This window comes from Aptenodytes forsteri, unplaced genomic scaffold, assembly GCF_000699145.1.
Source record: "Aptenodytes forsteri isolate BGI_AS27 unplaced genomic scaffold, ASM69914v1 Scaffold28, whole genome shotgun sequence".
In the NCBI taxonomy this organism is placed as follows: domain Eukaryota; kingdom Metazoa; phylum Chordata; class Aves; order Sphenisciformes; family Spheniscidae; genus Aptenodytes; species Aptenodytes forsteri.
In genome coordinates this window covers 789,373-803,743 of record NW_008794368.1, presented here as the reverse complement: position 1 = coordinate 803,743, position 14,371 = coordinate 789,373, and the positions used below count along the sequence as shown (strand labels likewise).

At 38.5% G+C, this 14,371-nt stretch overlaps 1 protein-coding gene across 2 annotated transcripts; it reads left to right on the top strand.

The window, feature by feature from the left end:
- Positions 1 to 1,269: 1,269 nt before the first annotated feature.
- ISOC1 (isochorismatase domain containing 1) lies at positions 1,270 to 7,854 on the top strand. Of its 2 annotated transcripts, XR_657940.1 has the most exons (5): positions 1,270 to 1,389; positions 1,562 to 1,765; positions 2,151 to 2,267; positions 6,366 to 6,566; positions 7,035 to 7,854. XR_657940.1 is itself a non-coding variant. In XM_009286824.1 (4 exons), the coding sequence occupies exons 1-4, from the start codon at positions 1,270 to 1,272 to the stop codon at positions 6,510 to 6,512; spliced, it is 588 nt and encodes a 195-aa protein (XP_009285099.1). In that variant the 3' UTR covers positions 6,513 to 7,854. The 2 variants fall into 2 exon arrangements, 1 of the variants encoding a protein (XP_009285099.1); XM_009286824.1 differs by having other exon boundaries at positions 6,366 to 7,854.
- Positions 7,855 to 14,371: the final 6,517 nt, after the last annotated feature.

The following is a 14,371-nucleotide window of genomic DNA, read 5'->3' as shown; positions in this document are numbered from 1 at the left end:
GCAGGGGAATCTCTGCTCTGGCGCCTGGAACACCTCCTCCCTCTCCTTCTTACTGACCTTGTTGTCTGCATCGTTGGTTCTCTCGCACGTTCTCACTCCTCTCTTCCAGCTGCTGTTGCACAGTGGGGTTTTTACCCTTTCTTAAATATGTTATCCCAGAGGCACCACCAGCATCACTGATGGGCTCAGCTTTGGTCAGCAGTGCATCCATCTTGGAGCCAGCTGGCACTGGCCCTGTCTGACATGGGGCAGCTTCTGGCATCTTCTCGCAAAAGCCACCCCTGCAGCCTCCCCCCTCTACCAAAACCTTGCCACATAAACCCAGTACATCCCTGCTCTTCCAAAATATACTATTTTACAGATTTTGTAATTTTGTTTTAGTTTAAAACATCACAACCTCAGTTTGCAGAAAATGAAGTGTTTACAATTAATGGCTACCTCCCAGAGCAGTTTATTCGATTTGATTTGTCAGTCTGCTGAAAAGCTCCTGAATGGATGTAATTTCTCTTCAGTTGCCTTACAAGTAAATGATAGTATGTAGCTGCTTTCTTTCCCTGTAGCCTCCAGCTGAAGCCTTATCCTTTGCTTCTGCACGTAGTGCAAGTAATTTCATACAAATACAAAGCACTCTTTCAAAGTGTAAGAAAATACAGTCTTTGGGAGATTATTTTTATCATTAAAATGTATTCAGTTCGGTTTCTGGTCATAATACTGACAAGCTTCTCTGCTTTCGTTCTAGCCTTTGGACTTTCACCAGACTTGTGCTAAAAGATGTCATAGACAAACTACACAATGAAACTATTGAAAATATGTGTACATACAGTATTGAAAGCAAGTGGAAGTCTGACCTTTTTTTAACTTTAATTTATCCTGATTTTATGTCAGTTCCAAGAGTTGTGGATTTAAAAATGAATTTGAGAAATGTAATTTTGCTATTGGTACTTTTTATTTTTTTTTACAGTACTTCAGGCAGTATGCTTCTCCACCCTCCGTCAGAGTTCAGAAGTTTCCGTGTACATTTACACTGACTTGTGCCTCCCACCTAATAAAATCTTTATCACCTATTGATGACTGTACTATACTGCTCAGTATCAGCCATTCATTTGAATTTAGAAACAAACCAAAATCAGGCTTGAAAAACCTTTCTCCCGTTTTGACTTAAAGTAACATAAAGCTGTTACCTGGCAGAGGCGCTGCAGACTTTTTCTCATTCTGCTGCTTTTCTGAAAGGGTCTTCACTGCCACTGAAAACATTACTTTGTTTTTCAGATGACTACTTTGGGCAACCTGACACCCTCAAGCACTGTGTTTTTCTGTTGTGATATGCAAGAGCGATTCCGGCCTGCTATCAAGTACTTCGGTGATATCATCAGCGTGGGCCAACGACTGGTATGGTTTTTGCTTTTTTTTCTTGTAGTGAGTTTTGATCACACATGTAACTTATTACTGTATGCACAGCCAGTTTACTGGTTATTCAGTTTCTGGTAGTAACAATGTCTTTGCTGTTACCGTTCTTTAATAATTTCTTTTCTTGTATGCTTTCCTCCCTGCCCCCTTGCAGCTCCAAGGTGCACGGCTCTTAGGAATTCCAGTTATTGTAACTGAACAGTATCCCAAAGGTCTTGGCAGCACTGTGCAAGAAATTGATTTAACAGGAGCTAAACTTGTGCTTCCCAAAACAAAATTTTCAATGGTCTTGCCAGAAGTCGAAGCAGCATTAGCAGAGATCCCTGGAGTCCGCAGCGTTGTCCTGTTCGGAGTAGAAGTATGTGCCTTGCCATTTTTGTACTGTTTTATGGTAATGTCTGTTGGGCCACAATAGTATTAAGCATTGCTTTCTGTAATTAAAAAAAAAAATCAGTTTATATTGCTTAGAGCTCAGATATCCTCTACAGATTAAATTATTCTTGTGTTATTTGTCCTTGATATTATCTCATAATAAAATTTGAAATGAGATATTTGTAAACTACAGGCTCTTATATCAAGCTTGGTTGGCATTTAAAACCCACGTTGAGTTCCCTAGTAATGTCAGGGGTAGAAAAATACATGTTTGAACCCTAATTAATTATGTACTCTAATTTGGCATTGTGCTACTCATGCTTTATAATAATGGGTTCACGGGTTTTTTGCCTTTGATTTCTCCCCTGTAGACTCATGTCTGCATCCAGCAAACAGCATTGGAATTAATCGGCAGAGGTCTGGAAGTTCATATCGTAGCTGATGCCACCTCATCGAGAAGTATGATGGACAGAATGTTTGCTCTTGAGGTAAGTTTCTTAGTCAAGGCTTTCTCCACCTTGGGTCTGTATGTTAATTTCCCTGCTTATTGTAAGCTAACAAGGAATTTCTAAGGACAGTAAGCAGTGGACAAATGCAGACTTGAGAAGAGGTGAATGCTCTGATTCTCAGAATAGCTTCCAGGATGGAGAAGGATTACTGCCTTATTATTCCTCCCTAAATTATGATTTAATATGTGGAACCCAGTTTGGGACACTTGGATTTTTAAAAACGATTGTTTCGTGCAATCTACATTACTTTGTATAACCATTAGCATTTTAGGATATTTTCTTATGGAGTGTTATCTCTACAGCAGAGTAAAAGTGCTACAGAGCTTTTGGTTTTGTTGTTCCAAAGAGTATTTGTTCTGATGTTGAAATTCCTTGAAATGCAATGGAATATAGTAAGTGATCCTGTTCAAAGCTCCTCCTTGTATGTCTGTCCCTCCCTCTGCTCTTCCTCATCAGTGCAAATTAAAGTTTAATCTCAAGACTCTGTGATTATAATAAAGACTTCCCCCCACCCCCCGCCCTTCTAGGAGCTTAGTCTATTAGAATAAAGACGTCCCCCCACCCCCCGCCCTTCTAGGAGCTTAGTCTAACTAAATGTTAAGAAAGTGAAGATAAATGTAACAAGAAGATTTAAAAGCACATACAACTATGTGGTAGCAAATTCATGCAAACGATTTTTTGATAGTGTACTCTAACTTGCCTACAGGCATCACTGTTGGAAATAAAAACCTGATATATACATTAAGTATTGCAATTTTTGCCTCAGGCCCTAACAATTATTTGGAAGTTGAAACTAGTAATAACTACAGCATTTTATACTTTTTTCATAGATTTGGAGAAGACTTTTAATTTCTTCTGTTTCTCATTAATAAGAGAATTAAAGGCTAAAGGGAAATCACCAGTACATAGCGTTTGATGAAACCCATGACTTGATTAAGTGGAAGCTTAATATCATCTGTCATGTAAAGCATAGTGACGCACACAGGGTGCAGGAATGACTGAAGTCATGGACTTCCCAAGTCAATGTGGTGCAGCAGCAGTAGCAGACAGAATAAATACAGAAAAACTGAAATCTGTTTGCCTTATTCTGTGCGTCTTTGTACATTTTATTATCACCTACACTGCGTCTGCAGGTGTAGAAGTTGGTTTAGCCTAATAGAGGTTAAAGCAGTGACTAGCTAGCTTTGATTTTCTTTCTAATCAAAAAGGTATTGGTCATCTTAAAAGATGACCAAAAGTTGGTTGCAAAAGCTGTAATCCAGGCAAATTTGTCAGTTTTAGGTAACTTTTTAGTATGTCTTTGCAATGTTTTCTCACCAAGCACAAAGAAAATGTTTTGCTGTGGTCCCTTGAGTAGTCATCATTAAAATATGATTCAGGGAATGTTTGCTGGCTGGCAGTGATGAGCCAGCCAGTTATATAGCAGTAACTCCTCCTCCTCCTCCTCTGTGGCTGTGCATGCCAGCATTGTCTCCTTTTTGTGCTGTAGAGCCTCTCTTAAAAATGCTACTGAGGGCAGTGGGCTAGAGCAGGCACGAGGTGGGCATGCTTGTGAGCAGGAGACCAGTAGAAAGGGACATATGTACTGACTGGGTATGTCAGTAATCCTGATTGACCATGGCGATACGTTTCTTGGGGAAGCTGGTAAAATACCAAAGCATTAGGTAATCCTGCTTTAGTCTCACCATACAGCTGACAGTTCCTAGTCACGGTTTTAATTAGTATGACATTGTCTCTTGTGCAAACTTGCTCCATACCTCGTGAGCTGAGGTGAGGTTCATTCATCTGGGTTCCCTGGATCATTCTCCTTACCTTTCTGGGAAGCTGGGTGTAACATTTACCTTTTCGCAGTAACACAGCCCTCCTCTGTTCACAGTGACCTTTCAAGGATGATAAAGAGTGACCTTGCAGTGATAACAACTAGCTTCCTCAGCAACCTCAAGTAAATCCCATCTCGTCCCACCTGCCCCTTCAGTTCTCCACATAGCATGTGTTTTGATGGTGCTGGTGACAAACATGCAAATATCTGAACAGGTGTACTAGGAAGTACAGTTTGAATTAATTCATAGCCAAAGCATTCATGTCTTCCTGAATGACCCTAAAGAGTCACTGTCTCCACTTCTGTTGTGCGCTTAAGAGTGACAGCAGGCAAAAACTTGCAATCAAAAAAACCCCCAGAAACCAAAAAAAACCACAAAATTTCCATTGATGAAATAATTCAACCCAAATGGCCAAGGTTGTGGCTGTTCTTAATCTCTGCCCTATCGGCTGAAGATGCCTTGTGTCACTGCTTGGTCTTGGATTGAGCCATCTTAGTCTGTTCCTGCTGAATTTCTTTTCTGTTCTACATCTGTTCTACTTGTTCCTGCAGTGTGGATGCAGCACGCTTTTGCTGCTTTCCTTCATCTGGAAGACTATGTTCTAAGAAAACGTTTCCTTTCCCTTTCCTTGAAAATCATCCAGTATGCTTAGCACATGCATCTCTTAATTCCTACCAATCTCAAAACTATATAAATTATACTTATTCCTAGAAGTAGAGTATAAGCCAATGCCAGCCTCTTCGACATGTTATGGTATGTTTTGCTTCTGAAGAGAAGACATTCTCTTTTTTCAATCAACATTTCTCAGAAGGCAAGGTTCTTTAACAGTCTGTTTTTTCTGTCATCCATACTAGTTAAAAGCAAAAACTTAGTATTCTTGGAGAAGTACATCTTGAAAACATTGCCATAATATTTCATTTTGATTTTCCTATTTTTCTCTCTTTTATGTGTATGTGGTTTAAACGAATGTGTTGTTGTACAGAGTAGGAGAGCTGGGGAAGCTTTGTTTCAACTTAAAAATATCGCAAGGCTTGCTGCCATTATTGCAAGCAGGAAGCATTGACCTGAGTAAATCTATCCTAGTTAGTTTATCATTCTACAGACTGTAATTACATATACTTTACTGGTCCCTAAAATTAGTAACTTTCCCTGATCAATTGCTTTGTAATTGAACAACTAAACAGCAGGCATCTGTGTCTGCCCTAGAAAGTTTGGAGCTTCTCTTTCCTTTAGTAACTACAATTGAAACCTGTCTGAAGCCATATGTATCTCTATTTTCTGCCTCTTGCCCTCCCTTAGCTCATTCAGGACCCCATTAGATTTGGTGGAGCATGCAGCTGAGTAGCAGATGGTGGAGGGAAAGCTGGATCCATGAAGAGTTTTACTGCCAAAGCATCTGTACGATTGCTGGAAAGCTGATGGGGGGCAGGGGGTGGTCAGCCTTTATTTATTTATTTATACAAAAGATAACTTTGCTACGTAGGCAACAACCACAGTCTTGAAAGTCCAGAAACTTTGCAGTAAGTCCTGTGGCTTGGGCTACATGAGGCATTGCTTTGTTTAGTTGTACACTTAAAAGATATAGCAGACCTCTTTTAGGTTTGCTTTCTGTGCAGCGATGCTTTTTATTCTGTAGCCTGTGAGAACTAACTTGGGAGTTACTGAGGCTGTAATGAGATGTTGCTTAAAAGGAGCTGCTGTTGTGCCAGTATGATTTCTAAGGTCTGTAGCGGAGCTTTTCATTCTGTCTCCTGAGATTGTTAGTACTAGCGCGCTATGTAGTCCAAAGACCAAAGTACTAGTACATAACAAGCCCTGAAAGAGAAATTGTTACAATTAAGTTTCTTGCTTAACACCTTTAGCTTGGACCTTGCTATTTTCTTTTTCCCCAGGCCTTTCAAATCTGCATGAGAGTGAAGAAAGCTATGCTTGGGACCATGCAAGGGGAAAGGGTTGTTAATATAAGAGGGGGTGGGTCTTCTACATATTAAATCTGACATGGGGAAAGAATCCAGTCCAAGTAGGAAGCCTTATTTGTCATCCAGGGCAGCCTTTTTCCTCAGTAAAGTCTAAAACCACTCAAATTTAATCCTAGCTTTATAAATGGCACTGCTAAGAAATGCTGGAATGGAATTGGCAATACTTTTGTTAATGGGAGATATTTTTAAAAATGCCATCCATCTTTTTTACAAAATGTATACTCGTTCACATTTGCAAGTATCTCACGTTGTTCTCTCTCTGCTCTTTTCTCTTTCAGCGTCTTGCTCGTACTGGAATTATAGTTACTACTAGCGAAGCTATATTGCTGCAGCTGGTAGCTGATAAAGAACATCCAAAATTCAAAGAAATCCAAAATCTCATTAAGGCGAGTGCCCCTGAGTCAGGGCTCCTTTCCAAAGTTTAAAGAGGATGTGGAGGAAGCAGATCTTATTGTCATCTTTAAGGAGGAAGGAAAGCTGTAAGCACACATGTACACCTTCTTTCAGTCAAAGTTTTGTAGAAGTGTAAAATTAAAAATTGACATACTCGTGCTTGCCTTAGCAAAATTGTCTGGTTATACATCTGGGTGCCAGTATGTTCTGTTTAGTTACAGCTGTCAGAGGCTTTGGGTACCATAGAACCCTTTTGTTGTCAAATTTCCTTATTTATTTAAAAAAAAAATTAACAGAGGTGCCTGCTAGTCTGTACTATACACTGATTGTAACAGCTCCAAAAAGTGCATATTTCTGTGACGCTTCTTGATTGTGCACTTTGTAAAAGCGTTCTGTGATGTTCTGTTTTACTTTTGTATTAATAGAAGATAATTACGTATTGGATAAATGTGATGTGATACGCTTTAATGTTCTACGTAAATGAAGTATTTTAATAGGGCATAAGTTAAAACTGAGTAAGATATATGGACTACATGTGCACTTTTCTTCTCTAGGATAAAATTTAAGTGCTTTGCTTCGTAGACAAGACACAAAGATCAAGCAGCAGCTGATGTTTGATTGCTCTAGGTAGCTGAAGCCTGCATCATGACTTTCGATTATTCTGAAATTGCCCAACCCTGTACTTCACTTAAGTGTAGACAAACAGAAAACTGTCATGTAGTGAGTTCTTTATAAACAACTGGTGTAAAGTCCTTCAGAACTAGCAGACGATTACCAAAACTTTAAATAAATTGTCAATGCTAAGGATGTTAAAGAACAGAAGGTTTTCAGCTTCGAGTGCTGAATCTACTGCTGTATTTAGATTTATTTTGGGGTTCTTTACCCCATTTTAGTTAGACTGAATAATTCCATCTGATTTACTCATTTGGCCAAGCGAGCTTTGAAAGAAACCTCAACTTCTCTAGGTTTTTGTGCTTTTTTTGTGGGCTGCAGTTGGGTGGAGGTTGAATGGAATCTGGCCTAAAAGCATTCTTCAGAAAAATAGCATCTTTAACTTAATGTTATATATATTTTCTATCTAGAACCAATCTTTTAACACATGATTGTCATAAAGGCACTCTTCCTTCATATTCCAGTGGTTTAAACAATGTTGTATAAAGTTTACAGTGTGACTGAGACATTTATTTTTTTTAAAAGAGTACTAGAAGACGTCATACTGAACACTGATCTTTTTGGTAGAAAACCAATTATAGTACATGTATTGTTTTAAATTGCTTATTTTCCCCACAAGATGGCTCTAGAAGAATTGTTTCAGAAAGTTATAACCTTTATATGTTCAAAACAAATAAATGTTAACATTTGCTGTCTCTCTTACGCTTGTGATATTTACTGAAGAGCAAATCCTGAAAGCTGTGTTTGCCATGGACCTTATTCTGTTTTGTGCAGCTGTGGAATTTCTATAGATGTCATGGGAATTTTGTATAAAGATCAAGGGTGGATAATGTCTAATAATTCTGTCTTCTGCATCCAGTTACAGTGTTATTTAGTGCTCCAAAAAATGAGGAATGAATGTTATACTTCAAGTTGGAGGCAGGGAGGCAAGTTGAGTTGAAGAACCATTGTCCTATATCACTGACCTACTTTTTACCTTCTTTTCTGGTATATTAATCACATTGCCTAGCAGTACAAAGACCACTTACATAAATCAACAGCTGTGCACAAAAATACTATAAATTTCTTATGAAATAATAGTTTGTTTTCTTTATGTGTTGATGGTACCTAGAGTTAGTAATTGAAGGAAAAATGATAACAGTTTTTTTACACGTGTTTATTCTTGGAACAATATCAATTTCCTCAATAACAAATACATGGGTTTTTAAGAGATAATTGTAAATTAAATAAACTAAAAATTTATGATTTTTATACAAACATAAATTGGAGGACAGATGTCACAAGTTACTTTGCACACAGTCCTTTCCTAGTTAAGGTTTTTACCACAAGGTTTGGTTTGGTAGCAAGATGGCACTAGGGAAAAATCTCTAAAATACATTGATACTCTCTGTGATGATTTTTTTTTTTTTTGTATTTGCATAGGCTGCTGTGGCAAACTAGATTTTTGTCAAGGTCCTTAATTTGTGTTTTTTTTCCATAAGCTTAAAAAATAAGACTGCAGAAATACCCAGTGTTATGCTATAAAACTGAGCTCTTAGATGTGAATTTAGGGGCAGCATGATTGAAGTCTTTCTCCTTCATTAGATGGGTGTGTTAATCAGCATCACATGGATCATTCAGATGAGATAAGTGTGTTTATTTAAAAAGAATAGAAAAAGTGTTGCCATATTTCTCTTACATAAAGTAAGTTTATTCACAGGAGAGAATTTCCTTTGCTTCTTCGTGCTCTCACTCATCTGTATTTCCTGTTCTCTGACAAGTGGTGTTCCCATGCAGTAGAACAGCAGAACTGAGCTGTGTGAGAAGAGGTCTGCAGGCTGTTGCATTATCTAGTGTAAGTACTGTTTTGCCCTGCAAGGATATGAAATAAATTAATGAAGTAACACGGAGGAGAATTGCTTAGGAGTATACTCAGGTGATTGTGAGGAAGCCTAATTCATCACTGTCTAAGTGTCAAGCTGTCCTTTATTTGAAGGCTTCACCACAGCTATGGGTAAGCAACACAATTGCCACCTGCTGTAGGTGGCTTCGGCATAATTTCTCTTTCCTTGGGGAAGCAGAAAGACAGTTCTTGATGGAGAAGGCTGGTTTATTTTCCTCGGTAGGTGCAAAGTTGCTGATGTGTTGTTAGCCTCACTAGAGTAGCTGGTGTATAAATTCTACACTAAATATAATAATAGGCATGTGCGTGATTAGTTTCTATCTACTAAACCCTTACAAAGATGAGTGCTTTTTTTCTTACTGGGACAGTTTGGGTTTTGAGTTTAAAATATGATCCTGTCTATTCACAGAACCATGGTCCTGTTATTATTTTTCCACCTATATGATAATTTTGTATGAACTAAACCAAGTAACGTCTCCAGTACCCTTTGCAAAACCTGAAAACGGGGAATGAATGCAAAAATCAGCTGTTGCTAGCCAATGTTTTCTGTTACGGTCATCACAAATGGCTGGAGAAATGATGCCGTGGGACTGCTTCACCATCATTCCTGCACTTGCCTGACAGTAGTTCTCAGACAAATGTGCATTTACTCAATAAGCAGCATGATTTATTTAAGTTTCCTATTAGACATCAGGATAGTGCCCTCTCCCTCATGCCCCCCCATATTTATTACATTACCTGAACAATGACATTAATCTTTCAGGAGAGAAGAATTAAGATCAATCTTCTCTTTTTGATGTGAGCACTCTTGTTTTTTCTTTTAGAAGCCTCATAGATTTTTTTGGTCAAGATTTTTGTTGAACTGAAACTCTTCTACTGGTACAGATATGTTCTGCTATGTAAGAGATGAACTTTCAATGCTTTGTTGCTTTAAAAACTTTGTTTCAATTAAACATGAAGTAATAGCTGGAGCTGTGGAGCCCTGAAGAAAGGCAAATGATATTAAGGAGGATAAAGACTTTTACTTTGATAAGCGGTGATGCCAACTAGTAGTGTTATGTAGTTTACTTCAGAGTATTTTCTACCATATTAAGTGCTATGGCAGAGACAGAAGATGTCAGTGATTTCTAGAATCTGGGTTTTTTTTTCCCTTCTGGGAATAAATTAGAGATAAACTATACTAGATGGGTGTAACAGATGTCCTTCAGATAGGTTTAGAACATCTGCTCTGCATATGGGCTATGGCAGGAAATCCTTGAAAAAAAAGTTCTGGTTTGATTATTCAGTGCTGGTTTCTTCTTAGTCTCTGAATGGAATACTTTCATGAAGCTGTTGTTAGACCTTTCTGTAATCTCAAGAAGTGCTTCTGGTACAGCAGAGGTTATGATTGATAGTATGCTGCTGCTTCTCTTGGGACAGAACTAGAGAGAGAGAGAGATAGAAAGATAAGGTAGAGAGTGGGGTCTGGTCTTTCATTACTCATTTGAATTGCATAACTTAGTTTTTCATATGAGATAAAGGAATATTTGCAAAGGACTGCTGTGAATAGAAGGAATTTATTAAGTATTAGCATGCTTAGGTCAGCTCAATAGACTTACTAAAACCGCCAGGGTTGGCAGCTTTCCTGCTACTGACAGCATTAGGCTTTGCTTTAATGAAACCCTTTTATCTGCTCAAGAGAGAAGATTGAGCAAACAAATGAAGAGAGCAGTTAATAGAGAATAGATGGTGAAGTACAAAGGCAAAATGGGAAAGAAAATTTGTTTTCTAATTATTACTGTTTTTCTTTTTCCATGGGGATGTTAAGAAGCTGGAACACTTATGAACATAGAATTCATACCTTAAGTTTGCAAAAACTGAGTAGGTCACAGCAGTCCTTGCCTCTGTCTTGCTGTGCACTTTATTCCCTTCCTGGACTGTTTTTACCTTGTTTTCATTACTTTACAGCTGTCCAAAAAGCAGCTTTTTGGCTCTGTGTCGTGGTTTAACCTCAGTCGGCAACTGAGCGCTACACAGCCGCTCTCTCACTTCCCCCTCCCTCCCCCGGTGGGATGGGGGAGAGAATCAGAAGAGTAGAAGTGAGAAAACTCGTGGGTTGAGATAAAGACAGTTTAATAATTGAAATAAAATAAAATCCTAATAATAATAATGATAGTTTGAGGTTCCAATATGTACCTGTTTGTGTTATTTGTGTCCCAATAAAACACATTAGACATTCTGGCCTTCAGGTTTTGATCCAGAACTTAAAGATTTCATTGGGTATCTTAGTAATTTCAATGGGATTTGAACTGAGGTATTGCAGACAGGGAAGACTCCATCCAGATTTCCTCCCAAGTCATAAAGTAGGAAACATTGCTGATGGGAAGAACCAGGGAATAAGCTAACTGTTCATCGGAGTGTTTACCCAATTTATGGCATCAGTGTTTCCACTTTATGTCTCTGGCTAACTTAAAAAGACAAACTTAGAGTCCTTTCAGACATTATCTTTTTGTGTGTGTGTGTGTGTATGTATAGTGGCATTGTTTAGTTTTGGTATATGTGTACCGAGGCACTGAAAATCTTGGAGCATTTGTCATGTTGAGTAACCCTGCTGGGTCTTCCTAGTCAAAATCCAGCTCTGGTTTCTCTGGTAAGTCCTGACACACTGATTAACTGTGAGTAAGTGGATTGTGGATTCTGAGTAGCCTGCTGCAAATAGGTATTAGATGGTTTAAGTTTTGGTATATGTGTACCGAGGCACTGAAAATCTTGGAGCATTTGTCAGTTGAGTAACTCAGGCATCTGGAAAAGCAGGTGTTCAGCTACCACGTTGTTTCCATAGTTTGTAGGAGCTTATTAAAATAAAGTGTAATGCTGCCCTTATTTTGAGGTTCCAATATGTACCTGTTTGTGTTATTTGTGTCCCAATAAAACACATTAGACATTCTGGCCTTCAGGTTTTGATCCAGAACTTAAAGATTTCATTGGGTATCTTAGTAATTTCAATGGGATTTGAACTGAGGTATTGCAGACAGGGAAGACTCCATCCAGATTTCCTCCCAAGTCATAAAGTAGGAAACATTGCTGATGGGAAGAACCAGGGAATAAGCTAACTGTTCATCGGAGTGTTTACCCAATTTATGGCATCAGTGTTTCCACTTTATGTCTCTGGCTAACTTAAAAAGACAAACTTAGAGTCCTTTCAGACATTATCTTTTTGTGCGTGTGTGTGTGTATGTATAGTGGCATTGTTTAGTTTTGGTATATGTGTACCGAGGCACTGAAAATCTTGGAGCATTTGTCATGTTGAGTAACCCTGCTGGGTCTTCCTAGTCAAAATCCATTTATCCAAGAAATCAAAGGATTACCCTGTCATCTGCCAGCAACTTTAAGGCTATTTCAAGACCCTTACAGGAGAAAGGCAATCTAAAATTGGGTTAACAATGCCATACAGTAAAGTGTTATCACTGAAACATGGTAAATATAGATTTATGTTTTTGGTGCCTACTGACTCAATACTCAAGGTGCCATCACTTGTGAATCCCATGCCCTAAATAACATAAAGTACCCTCACAGTTCTATTAGTGTTTAATAGACGTGTTTGGGCTGGTAAGTATGATTAAAATGAGCAGTTTCACTAAAATTACTAAAATTACTAGAAAAACACATCACAGGAGATGTATTACTCATAATCTGTTAAGACCATGCTAACCAGGTAGAATAGACTATTATGTTGCTGTATAAAGTTTCCTTACACAAAAGAGAATCTTTTGTAGAGATTGTAACTTGTATTTCTGCAACTTCTAGTGCAAGGATTAGTATATTAAAAATGCCAAGGTAAGTAAATAGTTAAAAAGGTAAAATCTCACTCTGGTATACTATATGGGAGTCTTACTGTTTGATTCAACAGGCCAGGCTGTCGGTCTCTGTGTTTGATTGGAAATGAGCTGTTTACTGAGCTCTGGCGTAGTAGCATGGAGCTGAAGCCCAGGACGGGGTTCTGCGCTCTGCTGGGACTGATGCAGCCGGCTCTGATGGTGCTGCTAATTCCACCCTGCTCTGGTTTCTCTGGTAAGTCCTGACACACTGATTAACTGTGAGTAATGATGAGGTGGATTCTGAGTAGCCTGCTGCAAATAGGTATTAGATGGAATAAGTTTTAAGTTTTCATACAATAAAAAGGAATTTGGTATCCTGCCGTGTCAAGGAGCTGACAGGAAGTGTCTGCTGTTACGAAACTAGGTGGGATATACTTCAGATGCAAACTGAGAATGAAAAGTGTATCTCTAAAGTTAAGGATTTTCCTTCCCCCTGCCTCCCCCACTTTGACAATCACCCTTCCTCTCCCAAAGTTAGAAGTAGAAGGGTTTTGCTTAAAGCACAACAGGAAAGGAAGAAGAATCTGATTTAATCTGCATCATGGTCAGATTCAGGCCGTGAATCCATTCAATTGCTGTTACCATTGAATAGTATATATCGTAAACCTGCTCTAGTATAGTAAGCTACTTGACAGTGTCCATGGGTGGCTGTGACAAGAAGTATCAGTGCCAGGACCATCCAAAGGCTCAGAGCAGGCTTTGCCAGCTCCAGGAGACAGACCTTCGCAATGCACTGTATCAGTCACTCTAGGGAAACATTGCAAGAAGCCTGTGAGAGCAAAATAGTAGATTTCCTCCTAGGAAGCAGAAGTAGTTGAATGCTTAGATGTGTTTCTCTCTACTGGGGCAACATTAAAGGGAAGAGAGGCTAAAGTCTGCTAAGGAACCACTCTTCCTGCCTCAGTGATAAACCTCTCCTCTCACAATTACGTGGAGGTCGAGCAAAAGGCTGAAACTGAAAAACTAAAGAAGAGCAGTTTTATTGTTTCAGACAGTTATTTTATTTTAATGAGTACCCAGGAGGATACTCAAGCAATCTGCAGGAGGGGTTGCAACCAGCAGTGCATGACAATTCAAATTCCCACACTAGAGAAATATTGAAGATTTACCAAGCTCCAGTCTATAAAATGAGATAGGGTTAGACAATTTTCCTAAAAAGCCATGATTTGCAAGGGTCACTGTTTTGTGTTAAATGCTTGTCCTTAATCATATATCCATGAAACATGATTTCTCCTATAAATAGTGTCATCATTTCTTTCAGAGTGGCATATTTTAGTATATTTTTTTAATTTCTGAATATTAAAAATTATGTTTCTATTATTATTAGTTTAAAACAATTGGGTAACATATAGCAGGTTTACATAGTGGATTTTCTGGTGAGGATAGCTAATGTGGTCTCCTTATAAAAATATATTTTCATATTAGAAAACCTCTGTATTTCATACTTTGCATATGGTAAGAGATGTGGCAGTAGCTGGGG

Excerpts from the sequence above, each read along its gene's own strand:
- ISOC1 (XM_009286824.1), top strand. The coding sequence starts at position 1,270 with ATGACTACTTTGGGCAACCTGACACCCTCAAGCACTGTGTTTTTCTGT. Across the intron at positions 1,390-1,561 it reads TCAGCGTGGGCCAACGACTG|CTCCAAGGTGCACGGCTCTT; the intron begins GTATGGTTTTTG and ends GCCCCCTTGCAG. Across the intron at positions 1,766-2,150 it reads TTGTCCTGTTCGGAGTAGAA|ACTCATGTCTGCATCCAGCA; the intron begins GTATGTGCCTTG and ends TCTCCCCTGTAG.